Here is a 16,449-nt window from a genome sequence, read left to right as displayed (position 1 = left end):
TTCACTTTGTATCTCCCCATAAGCCCCTCCTTCCTCCCCTCCCTGTCCCACCCTCCCTCCCCCTTCTTCACACATGCCCCTCCCCAAGTCCACTGATAGGGGAGGTCCTCCTCTCCTTCCTTCTGATCTTAGTCTATCAGATCTCATCAGGAGTGGCTGCATTGTCATCTTCTGTGGCCTGGTAAGGCTGCTCACCCCTCAGGGGGAGGTGATAAGAGCAGGCCAATTAGATTATGTCAGAGGCAGTCCCTCTTCCCATTACTATGTAACCTACTTGGACACTAAACTGCCATGGGCTACATCTGTGCAGGGGTTCTAGGTTATCTCCATGCCTGGTACTTGGTTGGAGTATGAGTCTCTGGGGAGACCCCTGTGTTCAAATTTTCTGGTTCTGTTGCTCTCCTTGTGGGGTTCCTGTCTTCTCCAGATCTTACTATTTCCCACTTCTTACATAAGATTCCATGCACACTGTCCAACAGTTGGCCTTAAGTCTCAGCATCTGCTTTGATAGTCTGCAGGGCAGAGGCTTTCAGAGGCCTTCTGTGGCAGGTTTCTAGGTTGTTTTGTGTTTTCTTCTTCTTCTGATGTCCATCCTCTTTGCCTTTCGGGATGGGGATTGAGCATTTTAGTCAGGGTCCTCTCTCTTGATTAGTTTCTTTAGATGCACAGATTTTAGTAGGTTTATACTATGTTATATGTCTATATGAGTGAGTATATACCGTGTGTGTCTTTCTGCTTCTGGGACAGCTCACTCAGGATTATCCTTTCCAGGTCCCACCATTTACCTGCAAATTTCATGATTTCCTTATTTTTCATTGCTGAGTAATACTCCATTGTGTAGATGTACCACAGTTTCTGCATCCATTCTTCAGTTGAGGGGCATCTGGGCTGTTTCCAGCTTCTGGCTATTACAAATAAAGCTGCTACAAACATGTTGAGCAAATGTCCTTATTGTGTACTTGAGCCTCTTTTGGATATATGCCTAGGAGTGGTATGGCTGGATCTTGAGGCAGCACTATTCCTAGTTGTCTGAGAAAATGCCAGATTGACTTCCAGAGTGGTTGTGCAATTTTACATTCCCACCAGCAGTGGAGGAGGGTTCCCTTTTCTCCACAGCCTCTCTAGCATGTGTTGTCACTTGAGTTTTTCATCTTGGCCATTCTCATGGGTGTAAGGTGAAATCTCAGGGTTGTTTTGATTTGCATTTCCCTAATGGCTAATGCCATTGAGCATTTCTTTAAATGTTTCTCTGCCATTCAATATTCCTCTACAGAGAATTCTCTGTTTAGCTCTGTTCCCCATTTTTTAATTGGGTTACTTGGTTTGCTGCTTTTCAGCTTCTTAAGTTCTTTATATATACTGGATATTAGCCCTCTGTCAGATAAAGGGTTGGTGAAGATTCTTTCCCAATCTGTAGGCAGTCTTTTTGTTGTGATGATGGTGTCCTTTGCTTTACAGAAGCTTTTCAGTTGCATGAGGTCCCATTTATTGATTGTTGCTCTTAGAGCCTGTGCTGTTGGTGTTCTGTTCAGGAAGTTGTCTCCTGTACCAATGAGTTCTAGATTTTCCCCCACTTTTTCTTCTAACTGATTTAATGTGTCTGCTTTTATTTTGAGGTCTTTGATCCACTTATTATATATACAACAACAAATTACCCACTTGTGAAATGCTATCATTAACAATCATCTAAAATGACAGCATTTCTAATTCATTGTTCATTTGCATATTATCTCATGAAAATGTGTAATGCTGAACAACTGTTGGGCTAATTTCTAAGGATCACTTATCAGTTCCAATTAAATATGCATGAATCAAGTCAAAACTTTGTACATTTAATTAATGAACCTGAATGATTTTGTCTTTTGAGAGGAGTCTTAGATAATTGTTTTAAAAATGTTGTAAAAACACAAATACCACTGGCATAATTCTTCAATGTTTGGATGAAATTTTAATGCGAGTGATAGAATACTGCTGTAAGACATATTCAAGAACTTATTTAATTTGACAAGTATTCAGCTGATTGATCTTACCTGTTCATGTACTTGGCTTGGCCCACCATGGCAGATTTCATGTCCAATATTTGAATCATTTTCTGCTGTGCATTGGATTTGATGACTAGACCAGGACTGTTGACAATGTGGAGAGTGGATAATCTGGGGTTGTTGGATGACATGATGATGATGAATTTGAGGACAACATTCCTAAAATATATATACATGTCAAAAAATGGTGACCTACAATAATGACTACTACAAATCAAAAAAAAAAAAAAAGATTGGAAACAAATTTGGAAGCCCCAACAAGTCTTTCACAAAATAATTAGATGTAGAATTTGTAATTTTAAGTAGTAATATATTATTTTTAATTTGTACTTTAAGATTTTTTATTGAATTTTGATTTTATTTAATTGGTAGTTCTGACCATTAAAATACTTACCAAAAGTAAGTCAAAAATTGCATGTTCTAAGTAAATAATTTTTAGTTGTACTTAATTCAAAAATTATTATATTTTAAGCTTTCTTTTATAATTCAGTATGTACTCCAGAACCTAATTACATAAAATCTTATAATGCTGAAGGTGTAAAAGAATTTAAAATTAGGAAAAAATACAATACAGTGATTTTTCAATATTAGGAAGCATGTTTGTATCCTTGTCAGGGAGGCAATGATCTCATGCTTATGAAGCTTGAGAAGACAAAACAATAAAAACACTGAAAAGTGGAGAAGCAAGATGGCAGTGCAAAGAGCAAACTGTGTCTGATGAGCAGGGCAAAAGTGACAGCATAGTGACCAACAGACCGAAGTGTGGGTCCCAAAACACCAGTGATTGTGTTCCACAGGTGAAAGGGAATCTCGTGGTGGGGGAAGCAATCTGGTCCAATTTCAGATCACCCAGCTAAACCCCAGAAGACTTCCTGGGTTCCCTATAGGCGCTGGGTTGCCAGCCCAGAGCCACTTGACTATGTGCTCTGATCACAGTCCCAGATTTATCTTTGAGCCCCTAAACACCAGAGATTGGGTTTTCCGGTTGAAAGTAAACCGCATGGTGAAGGAAGCAATTGGGTCTTCCTGACCTCAGGTCACCCAGCCAACCGCCCTGTAAAAGTCCCCCAGCTCTAGTAGGTGCTCAGTCGCCATTCTAGAGAACACACAACTGCTTGCAATACTCAACTGTCCTAGACAGATCTGTGGGACACCAAACAACAAAGACTAGGTTTCCCAGTCGAGAGGAAATCTCGTGGTGAAGGAAGAAATCGGGTCTGACCTCAGATCGCCCAGCCAACCCCCTAGAAAAATTCCCTGGTTCCTGCATGTGCTCAGTAGCCAGTACAGGGCTAAATGCCTGCACCTGTGATTTCTACTCATCATCTCAAACTGAAGTGTGGACCCCCAAGCCACAGACTGGGTCTCCCTGTTGGGAGAAAACTCCATGGCAAGGGAAACATCAAGTTTGATCTCAGGGCACTCAGCTAATCCCCAGAAAAGTTCCTGGGTTCCCTCAGGCTAGGGGGCTCTAGCCTCTAGCCACACACCTGTGTGCTGCTTTCACAGAGCACTGATTACCTCTCAGGTACTGGGGCACAGAGCTCCAACCTCAGACTTAAGAACACCTGGAACCCACGGAATCAGCTCCAGATCCTGCTCCAAAGCTCAACTAAACTTAGCTAAACCAACCAAACTACAAGGCTCCCTGGTTCTTCAAGAGGGCTGTGTCAAGCAAATACAGTGTATGAGCAGCAGCAGCTCAATAAATTCAGATCAAGAAAGCCAGTGGAAGGGCAGCTATCTCTAGAACTTCTCCTGGTCAGAGGAGAGCACATGGGCTCCCAACGAGCCCAGTTAGCCCACAGAACGGTACACCTGAGGAGAACTGTGGCAATTCCCTAAAAAGCACTGGCCATTTGGTGACCAGACCCAAAAAGCTGAGAAGGGATCATTCAGAAACAACTATCTTACTACCAAGAGGATTACCCCTCCCCCAGGACTCCAGCAGGCACCAGAAACTAACAGCCAACAACTGAGACAGCTAGATGGGCAGAGGCCAGTGTAAAAGCAAAATCAGTATCAGCCAAGGCAATATGGGATTTCCAGAACGCAGTTATCCAGGGGCAAGTAGCCCTGGATAGTTTAACATAAGTGAAATTCAAGAAGATGACTTTAAATCTATGCTTACAAAGAAGATAATAGAGGAAACAAATAAAATCAAAGACAAACATGGGATATACTCACTTATATAGACCTATAAGATATGATAAACATAATGAAATCTATACACCTAAAAAAAATAATCAATTGAGCGGACATGGGGTAAGATGATCAATCCTCATTTAGAAAGACAGATGGGATGTGCATTGAACGTATGACAGGAGTCTACTGAGCGCATCTGAAAGACTCTAACTAGCAGTGTTTTCAAAGCAAAGACTCATGACTAAACCTTTGGCAGAGTACAGGGAATCATAAGAAAGAAGGGGAGTTAGTCTGATGGGGAAAGGATAGGAGCTCCACAAGGACCAAATATATCTGGGCACAGGGTCTTTTCTGAGACTGACATTCAACCAAGGACCATGTATGGATATAACCTAGAACCTCCACTCAGATGTAGCCTGTGGTAGCTCAGTAACCAATTGGTTTCCCAAAGTGAGGGGAACAGGGACTATTTCTAACAGGAACTCAATGACTGGCTCTATGGTCTCCCCACCCCCGAAGGGAGGAGCAGTCCTGTTAGGCCACAGAGGAGGGCTTTGCAGCCAGTCCTGAAGATACCTGATAAAACAGGATCAGATGAATGGGGAGGAGGTCCCCCCTATCAGTGGACTTGGAAAGGGGCACAGTGGAGATGAGGGAGGAAGGGAGGGACTGGGAGGGAATGAGGGATCGGGACACGGCTGGGATACAGAGTTAATAAAATGTAACTGATAAAAAAAAAAGAAATACAGTAAGATACAGCCAAACATTTGTGGCCTTTAGAAAAGAAATAATTAAATGAAAGAAAGAAATAAAGGAAGCTCAAATAAACAGGTGATGAAATTGAAGGAAAAGCAGGACAATAAAGACAGGTGAAGGAAATCAACAAAATGATTCAAGATCTGAAGATGGAAATAGAAAAATTAAAGAAAACAGAAACAGAAAATCATGGAGAGGGAAAACTTAGGGAAGAAAACTACATAGGTAAGCATATCCTACAGACTACAAGACATGGCAGAAAGAATTCAGGTATTAAAGATACAATGGAAGAAATTGATGCATCTGTCAAAGAAAATGTTAAATCTAAAAATATTCCTGACACAAAACATCCAAAATATCAAGGACAACATGAAAAGATGAAATATAAGAACAATAGAAATACAGGAAAAAGAAGATTCCATCTCTAAGGCCTAGAAAATGTTTTCAACAAAATCATAAAAGAAAATTTCCCCAATTTAAAGGAGAGGCCTATAAGCATACAAGAGCATCACAGAACACCTAATAGATTATACCAGAAAAGAAAATCCTCCTTCCACACAATAATCAAAACAGTAAGTATACAGAATTAAGGAAAAATACTGAAAGCTGCAAGAGAAAAAAGCCAATAACATATAATGGCAAAACCATTGGAACCACACATGATTTCTTAACAGAGACTATGAAATCTAGAAGGGCCTGGAAAGATATCATGCAGACCCTAAGAGAACACAGATATCATCCCAAACTACTATACCCAGCAAAACTCTCAAATATCATAGATGGAGAAAACAAGATATTCAGTGACAAAAAAAATTCAAACAGTACTTATCCACAAATCCGGCCTTACAGAATATGCTAGAAGTAAAAATACAACCCAAGAAAGCTAACAACACCCAGGAAAAAAACAGGAAATAAATAACCTCACTACAGCAAAACTAAAGGAGCAAAGCACATAAACACACTACCACAATGACCATCAAAATAAGAGGGTCTAACAGCCACTGGTCATTAATCTCTCTCAACATCAATGGACTCAACTCTCCACTAAAAAGACACAGACTCACAAAATGGATGTATAAATAAGACCTAAAAATCTGTTGAATGAAAGAAACATACCTCAGTCATAAAGATAGACATCTGTTTTAATAAATACCCTTCTGAGTAGAGTCTTTCAGAGGCCCACTGTGGTAGGCTCCTGTCTTGTTCCTTATTTTCACCTTCTTCTGATGTCTATCACATTTGCCTTTCTAAATGAAGATTGAGCATCTTACCCAGGGTCCTTCTTCTTGCTTAGCTTCTTTAGGTGTATAGATTTTAGTATGATTATCCTATATTATAAGTCTAATATCCACTTACAAGTGAGTATATACCATGTGTGTCTTTCTGCTTCTGGGATATCTCACTTAGAATGATCTTTTCAAGTTCCCACCATTTGTCTGCCATTCTGTAAATGTACCACTATTTTTGTATCCATTCCCAAATTCAGGGGCATCTGGGTTGTTCTTTTATGTTATAAAATATCACCATGTAGTATTAGGACTTTAAAAAGAATTGTAGTTACTATTTTAAGTCTTGATGTTAAGGTGGAATCCAGAACTTCATCAACACAAGTGCCTACCTCTGATCTATAGCTACAGTTCTTATATTCAACTACCGAAGCCATTGTTTTAAATGAGAATATTTGTATGGTGACCATATTTTGAAATGTATCCTAATATATATTTTAAAGCACAGAATACTCAACACTTACGATTTCTCATAAGTTATTTCTTCATATAGAGTGAAAAGTAATAATATAAAACAAACATTTTGAAAGGATAATTAACTTATTCTGGGCACTACTTTACCAACTTTTTACTACAGAAGCCTCTTTTTTCTTGGACAGGGGCCAGTAAATTTTTTTATTTGGACCTTGGCTTTATCCAGCATGCTGTGATATAGCCCCTATCATTGAGGAAACAATAAAACAGAAAATCATGCTTTATTCCATTGGCACAGATAATTGTACTTTGGACAGCTTACATAGAAGCTATATAATTTGATTGTGCTCACCTTTTTTTTTTTCCTAATGATTTCAATGGTTTGGGAGTTTTATAGCTTCTGTGTAATTTGCTTACTGATGTCAACAGTAAGCTAAAGCTGTCTTCCTAAAAAGGATCTTTTTAATTGGCTCAGTTACATGGGTAGTAATGTATAGCATAGTCAATGTATAGGATAGACAACGCTGTATTCTAGAGGATATAAATTTTAAAAATTATTCATTCTCTTTAAAACAGTAACCTGAAAGCAGAATTAAATGATGTACCGCAAATTCTCTTTATTACTTAAAATGTTTGAAACTTATCATTTTTGATAGCCAAGTTGAATAGGAATAAACGTCAGTTAATAGCTTTAGAAAATAATACTTTGAATTTTGGAAACACACAGTTATTCTTTTTCTTCTTGATATCATACTGTTGGGCTCTTCTTCTGGACCACTTGTGTTTAACCCACCAGGTCTTTAGACATCATTCAGTTTAACAAGCAAGCCAAAATAGAGACATCTTGATGTTATCATTCTGAAAATTTGTGTCATTTCATATTTGCTGGGCACCAAATAAGGAACACTTGATATGTAGTATGTTAGTTCTTACAAGTCTACGAACAACTGCCAATTAGTGCTCATAAAAATAGAGCAGGTTCTCATGCGAAGACGTTTTCAAACAAAATCCATTTTTAGTGTTTCATTTATACATGAGAAAAAGATTTCGTTATGCAAACCTATTTTATAATATTTAACTGCTTATTATGTACTAAATTCCCATACTCCAATTTTTTTTTCTTTCCCATTTTACAGATTAATACCATTTAATAAGCTAACAAAATAAACATCACAGGTTGAGACAACAGGATTTTAAATTCCATTTATAAACTTTTTTTTCACCTTGCAAGAAACACATTTCAAATTCTATTCATGTTTTCACACCATCCGGACAATGGAAAGAAGACTTTATTGTTTTAAATACTACAATATTTAGGTATTTGGAATATATGAAAACTTGAGCATTTAATTTACTTATATGAAGCATAAATATCTCATAAATTTTCACAAACTCTACAGATGTGGGTTCAAATGATATATACAACAAAATTCACTTGAGAGATATTTTTTCACTTTATTTTATTTTTTATTTTTTTAATATTAATCACAGGTTATTTATTTTGTGTCTCCCTCCCTCATTCCCTCCCAATTCTACCTACCCTCCCTCCTTCATCTCCTCCCTGCCCCTTTCCAAGTCCACTGATAGGGGAGGTCCTCCTCCCCTTCCATCTGACCCTAGCTTATCAGGTATCTTCAGTACTGGTTGCAATGTCCTCCTCTGTGGCCTAGCAAGGCTGTTCCTCCCTTGGGGGTGGAGGGAGGAACTGAGTTCATATCAGAAATAGTCCCTGTTCCCCTTACTAGGAAACCCACTTGGATACTGAGCTACCATGGGCTACATCCGAGTTCTAAGTTGCAGAAATATAATATAATATAATATAATATAATAAATATAATATAATATAATATAATATAGTATAATATAATAATATATATTTTGAAAGGATAATTAACTTGCAACTGGCACAGCTTTACCAGTTTGTTTAAATTGCAGTCTTTTCAGATAGAATCAATTTAGAGTGAGGTTACTAGGATGAGACCCAATCCAATATGAGCAATGTCCTTACAAAAATGAGAAATTTTGTACAGAGACAGCCAGGTATAAAGGGATGCTGATGTGCAGATGCACATCCAGGGCACTATGTGATAACAGGGGGTTGGAATGTTATTATGCAATCAAAAGAATGCCTGAGGCTCCCACAAGGGAAACTCAGAACCAAAGGGTTACTTTCCTGACCGTTCCAGAAGGATGATGGTCTTTTCCCATGTAGTACTTTTCAATTTCCAACTTTTAGAATTGTGGGTCAATACAACTCTTTCACTATAAACCTCCCAATTAATATATGACTTAAAGCTTCAGTTTTAATATCTTTTAAAATATTTTACTTCTCTGTTAATACATACTGTCAATTTAAATCTGAGGATATTATAATAATGAAGTTAACATTATAGCCTTTAAATTATCTTTGTAAACTAGTTTTTAAATTTTATATATATACTAATGATATAAAATATCAGAAAACTTACACTATATATTAAGTTCAGGTTCTACCATTAACTTTTTATATGATTTTTGGTTCCCTTTCAGCTAAATGTGTTTCATAATAAAAGAAATATAAAAATATTAAGGATAGAATAAAGGAACATAGACAAGTGACATACTACAACTCACAGTGGTTTTGCCTGGTACTTGATAACTGAATATTATTTTGGTTATATTAAAATATTTATAATTCAAAATTTTCTATTTGTGAAACAAGTTTTCAAACAAAATGTACTTACCTGATCTGTGTTTAGCTTCTCCACCTTTCTTATTGTTTTTTCATAAATTACATTGTTTCCTGGGAAGAAGTGACCTCCTCTTAGGAAAGGAGACAATGGTTCCTAATAAGAGAATAAATAATATGTTTTGATTTGAAAGATGTTATTTTCATAGGAACTCCAACAAATATCTAAGAGGCTCTGAGGTAGTAACAGATTTTAGGAAGATGATGGAGTGATTCACTATCATGTTTCTTCTAGGAGAAAGAAATACTTTTAAAAACAGCCCATTATCAATCAGAACAATTTTAATTCCCCCTATTATTACTAGTTCCCTGAAGGGTTCTGGGAGTGGTGGAAGGAAGTAGGAAAGATAACAGTTATTTTTCTGGGTGAGAAAAGGGTCAGAAGTACAAAGCAGATTGGGTTTGAGCTGCTGTGACTCTATTGGCTCTAAGGCAGAACCCAACAAAAGTTTCTTCTAAGGTAGCCTGACATGAAGTTGATATCACTTAAACTGGGGTTATGGGCAAGTTTCTTTCTATATAAAGATGTTTTTGATAAGTTTATAATAAATATAATTCAGTTCATCTAAAACATAAAATGGGTCAAACTGCATTAAAGTATTTCACTAGGGTTTAATTTGCATGTCTTGTGTACAGTTCCTGTTTGTGATGATAGTCAAGGCTGAGATTCCCAGTACAACATATGTTTTGAGAACGGAGAACAGAAGCATTAAGACCCACTGTATCTCCAGATAATGAACTAAATTCCTATAGTATTAGCCAAGTACTTAGAAGATGTCAAAGGATCCAAAGTGGCAGCGACCAGCATGCACCATATCTGAGGGGCACGGGATCTGAATCTCCAAAATAGGTGAGTGGAGGGGAAACTGAAGCCAGAACATCAACAATGAGACTTCCCAGGAGAGAGGAGACAACCCATGGGCTGGGACAGTTTGGATCCAGGTCACCTGTGAACATCTCCATTGACTGAGAGTGGTGAATATTCGACCCCCCTGCACTTCCCCTTCCCCCAAGCTCAGGCCTTCCTGCTCCTCAGAGGAGCTCTGCTCCTCAGAGTGCTCCTTAAGCACATGCCTCCATGCTCAGTGACTGAAACAGCAGAGGCAGCTGCTCCAAGTACAGGTCTCCCTGCCTGGTGAACAAACAGTGGACCGGACAAACAGTGGAAACCACAGAGCTGACAGATCTCTTACACTCTCATTTGCTCCTGTGGGCCCAAATTTGAGAGTAGAGAACTGGAGGATAGACCTGATTAGATAGATAGATAGATAGATCTGATTAGACCTGTGAGCAAGTGAGTGTGCCTTCAAGTGAGTGCTTGCAGAGCCACAGATCTGGGGTCCCTCTAATCTAGCAGCCAGATATCAGATCCCTCCCACCCACACTCCCACTGTGGGCAACATAGGGATCCTTGGGACAGTGTTCTCAACATTGAAGCACTTGTTCTGTGGATTACCAGTGTAGTCCAGGCAAACAATTCCTGGAGCCCAGACAGATCTGAATACCAGAAGGACAGTACAACAGGTCTGTAAGCCACTGAGATATTCAGGGTACCTGTGCATGTGCATTGCACCCAAAAACAGCACCTGCACCCTCCGCTACACTTAAGCTACACCCTTGCATACATCTACACCCTCTAGTACTCTGTCCTTCAAGTCACACTTAAGTGCACACACCTGCATTTACACATATGTGCCTGAGAACTTCCTTCCTTAGCTACAGACTAACATTACTCTCAAAATGGATGACCTCTCTCATCTTCCTGAAGAATATTCCAGACACCAGAGAAAGACAGATCCAGTGTGAAGTAAAAACTCCAGGAACAAACAGTGAAGGTCACAGATACACAGATGGATAAAGGTCGGTGTAAGAACACATCCAACAAAAATCAGGACATCATGGGTTCACCAGCAACTCAAAAAGTCAATGGATATTCTAATTCACTTGAAACACAGGAAAATGATCTCAAATATATGCTTATCCAGTTATTAGAGGCACAAAAGAGGAAATGAACAAAGCTCTCAAAGAAATACAGGCAAAAGCTGCCAAACAAATAGAGGCATATGTAGAAGCACAAGTAGAGGCATATAGTGAGGAAATGAACAAAAAATACAGGCCATAATGAAAAGATAGGAATCCACATTCAAACAGATGAAGGAAATCATGCAAGATATGAAAACAAAATGAGAATCAATTAAGAAAATACAGAGAAAACCCTGTAGCTGGAAAACATGGAGTAAAGATCAGGAACCATAAAGGTAAGCATTACCAACAAAATACAAGAGATGCAAGAGAGAATCTCAGGAACTGAAGCTACAATTGCAGAAATTGATACAGCGCTCAAAGAAAAAGTAAAATTGGAAAAGTTCCAAACACAAAATAAGCAAGAAATCAAGGCCGCCATGAAAAGATGAAATCTAAGAATAATAGGAATAGAATAAAAAGAATATTCCAGGCGACAAGGTCTAAAAAAAATATTTTCGTGGACGCAGGACTAGCCACAGGATTATCATCATGGATTGCTGCAGCCATGAATCATCTGAAGGAATGGGCGGGCATGGGAGTGTTAGCAGGCCTTCTGGTGTTGGTCTCCTTGGTTTGCCTGTGGTATATATGCAAGATTAGAGTCTCACAACAGTGTGATGCAGCCATGATCATTCAGGCCTTTACAGCCATTGAAGCAGGACATTCTCCCCAAGCATGGTAGGATACCATAAAAAGCTAAAATGTTACGCTCAGGATGCGAGGCTAAGCACTGCACTCAGGGTCAGCCGCTTTGGACCCAGAGAAGAGCATGTCTGGTTGCATGCGGGTTGATGCCCCAGGTCCCGCCTCTGAGAAAAAGGTATTGGACGGGTCTGATGCTCTTTGGGTGGATGACACCTAAATGAACATCGGTACAAAGTCCCAATTTATTTCTAATATCAGAGATCAGACCTCTACTCTTGCCTGATGCGTCTAAAACAAAAAGGGGGAACTGTAGAGAGCTGCGGAATGCTATGCCTTAAAGATGGAGCTGGTTTCTGCCTTCCACCTTCCCGATGGTGAGTGCTCTCTGTCACGAACAATTCCACATTTGGCTAAGGCTGAGGATCTGGCTTGCTTCCATGTATGTGGACCTATCTGCATTGCCCACGTGGCACGCCTGGGTTGGCTACCCAGAGGCTATTTAAGCTGTGGGCTGGCTTTCCCCAGGGTCCAAGGATTGTTCAAGGTTCCTGAATAAACTGCATTGAAAAAAAAAAAAAAGAAAATGAGAGCAGCAATTGGCATATAAGACTCCATCAAGTTAAAGAGCAAACAAACAAAACCCCAGCATGTTAAAGACAGAATGAAGACATTGCCTATATAATAAAAGAAAATCTTTGCCAGCTAGTCATCTCAGAAGTAACTAATATCCTGTGTAATAAAGAACTCAAAGAATTTAACAACAAAGGAACTGGTAATCCAGTCAACAAATGAGAAAATGATCTAAATAGACACTTCTCAAAAGAAATAAAAAAAAATGGTCAATAAAAAAAATATTTTCAAGAAATCATAGAAAAAAAATTTCCCAAATAAGAGAAAGAGATGTCGATAAACATACAAGAGGCTTACAGAAACTGAAATAAACTAGAACAGAAAAGAAACTCCTCATGTCACATAATAATCAAAACACTAAATCTACAAAACAACGAAAAATATTAAAATCAGCAAGGGAAAATGTTCAAGTAACATATAAAGTTAGACCTATCAAAATCACAACAGAAAAGCAAAAGGGCCTGGGCAGATGTCATGTAGACTCTAAGAGACCACAAATGCCAACCCAGACTACTGTTGCAAAGCAAAGCTTTCAATCAACATAGATAGAGAAAACAAAATAGTCCATGATAAAACTAATATTTACACAGCAACCCAGCCTTACAGAAGATACTATAAGCAAAACTCCGGGGTAAAGTAATCAATTACAGCCAGGAAAACACAGGATATAGATAATTTCACAAAAAAATAAATTAAAAAATAAGCACAGAAACACAGTAACACCATCAAGTCCACAATAAAAGGAACTAACATTCATTGGTCACTATTATCCATCAACATGAATGGACTCAGCTCTCCAATGAAAAGACACAGCCTAAGAGAATGGTTGCAGAAACAAGATCCAACACTCTGCTGCATCCAAGAAACAGCTCTGCAACAAAGATAAACATTACCTCAGAGTAAAGGCCTGGAAAAACGTTTTTCAAGCAAACAGACTCAGAAATCAATCTGGGCTAGCTATCCTAATAGCTAATAAAAACGGACTTTCAACCAAAATTAATCAAAAATATGAGGAGGGGCACTACACTCTCACATGGAAAAGTCAACCAGGAGGACATCAGAATTCTGAACATCTATGCCCCAAATACAAGAGCAACTTCATTTGTAAATGGAACAGTATTAAAGCTTAAATCACATATCTATCACAACACCTTAATAGTGGGGGACTTCATCACTCCACTCTCACCAAGGGACAGATCATCTAGACAAAAACCAAATAGGAAAATAATGACGTTCATAGAGTTCCTAAATTAAATGTTTGGCCTAATGTTTGTCTACTATAATTTTCACCCAAACTCAAAAGACTATACCTTCTTTTCAGCACTTCATGGAACCTTCTCAAAAAATGGCTATACAGTCAGGCACAAAACAAGCTTCAACAGATACAAGAAGATTGAAATAATCCCTTGTATCATATCAGACCACCATGGCCTAAAATAGACCTTAACACCAACAGAAATAACAACAACAAAAAAAATCTACATACACAAGGAAACTAAACAACTCTCTACTCAGTGACAGCTTGTTCAGGGAAGAAATGAAAAAACAAATAGAGACTTCCTAAAATTCAATGAAAATGAAGTCACAACTTACCCAAACTTATGGGACACAATGAAAGCAGTGCTAAAAGGAAAGTTCATAGCACTAAGTGCCTTCAGAAAGAAGTTTGAGACATCTCATACAAGCATCTCATACCTAAAAGCCCTAGAAAAAAAGAGGAGACATGCCCAAGAGGAGTAGACCATTGGAAATAATAAAACTCAGAGATGAAATCCATGAACTAGAAATAAATAAAACAGTTCAAAGATCAATGAGACCAAGAGCTGGTTCTTTGCTAAAATCAACAAGATAGACAAACCCTTAGCCAACCTGATTTTAAAGCCTTTTATTTTCCACAACCTCTGTCCTCATGCTCTCTCACACCTTTCCTTCCAGAGAAAACCAAGTTAATGTCATTAGTATGCTCTCACTACATTTTTCCACACTGTAAAAAATTCCTCTTTAGTTGTTGCTCCTTCCAACTAATCAAAGAAGAATTCTTACCAGTGGTTTTAGATGTGTCTCTGTGTCTACCTAGAATTTTATCCCCTCTTTTCTCTTTCGTAATCTTATCTCATTTGTCTTTTTTTCTCTGTTTCATCACTGTCCCTCCCCCATTTCTGAATCATTCTATCTATAAATCTTCCAGGGTCTTCAAGATTCAGATTTCTTCTTTACTGATACCTTCTCTCTTGCCTTTCACCAATATCCTTTCAGAAAGGCATCCTCCACTTATTTCCTTCACTTCCATTTGAGAAGTTTACCCATTTGCATCCTGAATCTGGATTTTTCTGCCCTCTCAAAATATATTAAAACTGTTGTTTTAAATGCCACCATCACTTTCTTTTTGTGTGTTTCATTTTGTTTTTGTATTTATTATTATTATTTACTACAGTTTATTCACTTTATATCCCAGCTGTAGCTCCCTCCCTCATGTCCTTCCCACCCTCTCTCCCTCTTCTCCCACAATGCCTCTCCCCTAGTCCATTAATAGGGGAAATCCTCCTCTCCTTTCATTTGACACTAGCCTATCAGGTCTCATCAGAACTAGCTGCATCATCTTCTTCTGTGGCCTGGCAAGGTTGTTCCCCCAGGGGGAGGTGACTCATGGCTCCACTGAGTCCATGTCAGAGACAGTCCTTGCTCTTTTTACTGGGGAACCCGCCCACACTTTCTTAACTGTCAAAGCTCATTCTAACATATATTCTCCTTGGCTTTATGCTAATTTTATATGGTTTGTCAATACTTTCCTCTATTTGCTTTAGTTACTTTGTTTTGACAGCTTTCTCTGAGAAGACCTTTTCTTACAGTGGGTCCATTTTTTTTTTGTTCCCCTGAAATAGATATATCTCAAGGTTCTGACCTTAACCTCCATTATTCCACATGCTTTTACTGTTGGTGATGAAATTCAGATACCAAACCTCTTCTATCTCAAATGTGATCTCTAGAGGTATTATCTTAAATATGCACTAGATATCCTCTCTATTATGTACCTTAGACCCCACTAGCTCAAACAGGCCTCATAGTGTTCCCCTTTCATAAATCAACCTTTCCTTATCTCTTATCTATTAGGTCACCATAATCCCAGTTTCTCCACCTATCAAGCCTTTTTTTCCCCCATTTAACTTTTCTTCTGTCAGCCTTCCTAACCAGAAAGTTATTAAGTCTTCTTAAAACTATGCCATGGTTAGCTGTCAGAAAAGAGAATTTAAGACCTGATCAAAGCACACCTATTTGAATTTTAATTTCTTTATAAGTATAATGATTCTAAGATCATGTTGATTGTACTAATACATTAACTGTCAAAAGAATTCTTTCCTTGATTTTCCATCATACAACAAATGCATTACCTCTAGTCAAACTGCAGTGTTGTGGTTAATTGCCATCTGAGTTCATATATTTTAATACCTCGTCCTCAGTTAGTGACACTATTTGAGAGGGATTAGGAGATGTGGCCTTTTTGGAGGAGGTGTGTGACTGAGGATAGGCTTTGAAATTTGAAAAGCCCACACCACTTCTAGTTAATGTTCTCTCTCTCTCTCTCTCTCTCTCTCTCTCTCTCTCTCTCTCTCTGCCTAGTGCTTCTGGCTCAATTTTAAGTTCTCGGCTATTGCTATAGTGCCATAGCTGCCTGCCTTTTGGCAAGCTTCCTGCTGTGATGGCTATAGACTCACCCACTGGAACCATAAGCCACCAAATTAAACTCTTTTTTTATTGTTGCCTTGGTAATAGTATCTTG

At 38.4% G+C, this 16,449-nt stretch overlaps 1 protein-coding gene across 2 annotated transcripts in view; it reads right to left on the bottom strand.

Annotated features, from left to right (window-relative positions):
* Pof1b (POF1B actin binding protein) overlaps positions 1–16,449 on the bottom strand; it is a 101,461-nt gene that overhangs the window by 41,734 nt on the left and 43,278 nt on the right. For both annotated transcript variants that reach the window (XM_060374867.1, XM_060374866.1), the window contains exons 5-6: positions 9,367–9,468; positions 2,031–2,201 (exon numbers count right to left, since the gene is read on the bottom strand). In XM_060374867.1, the coding sequence (XP_060230850.1) occupies positions 2,031–2,201; positions 9,367–9,468 (273 nt within the window). The remainder of the gene's footprint in view (positions 1–2,030; positions 2,202–9,366; positions 9,469–16,449) is intronic.

Source organism: Meriones unguiculatus, chromosome X (genome assembly GCF_030254825.1).
Source record: "Meriones unguiculatus strain TT.TT164.6M chromosome X, Bangor_MerUng_6.1, whole genome shotgun sequence".
NCBI classification, from domain to species: Eukaryota; Metazoa; Chordata; class Mammalia; order Rodentia; family Muridae; genus Meriones; species Meriones unguiculatus.
The sequence above is the reverse complement of the archived record's forward strand: the minus strand, read 5'-3'. Positions and strand labels throughout refer to the sequence as shown.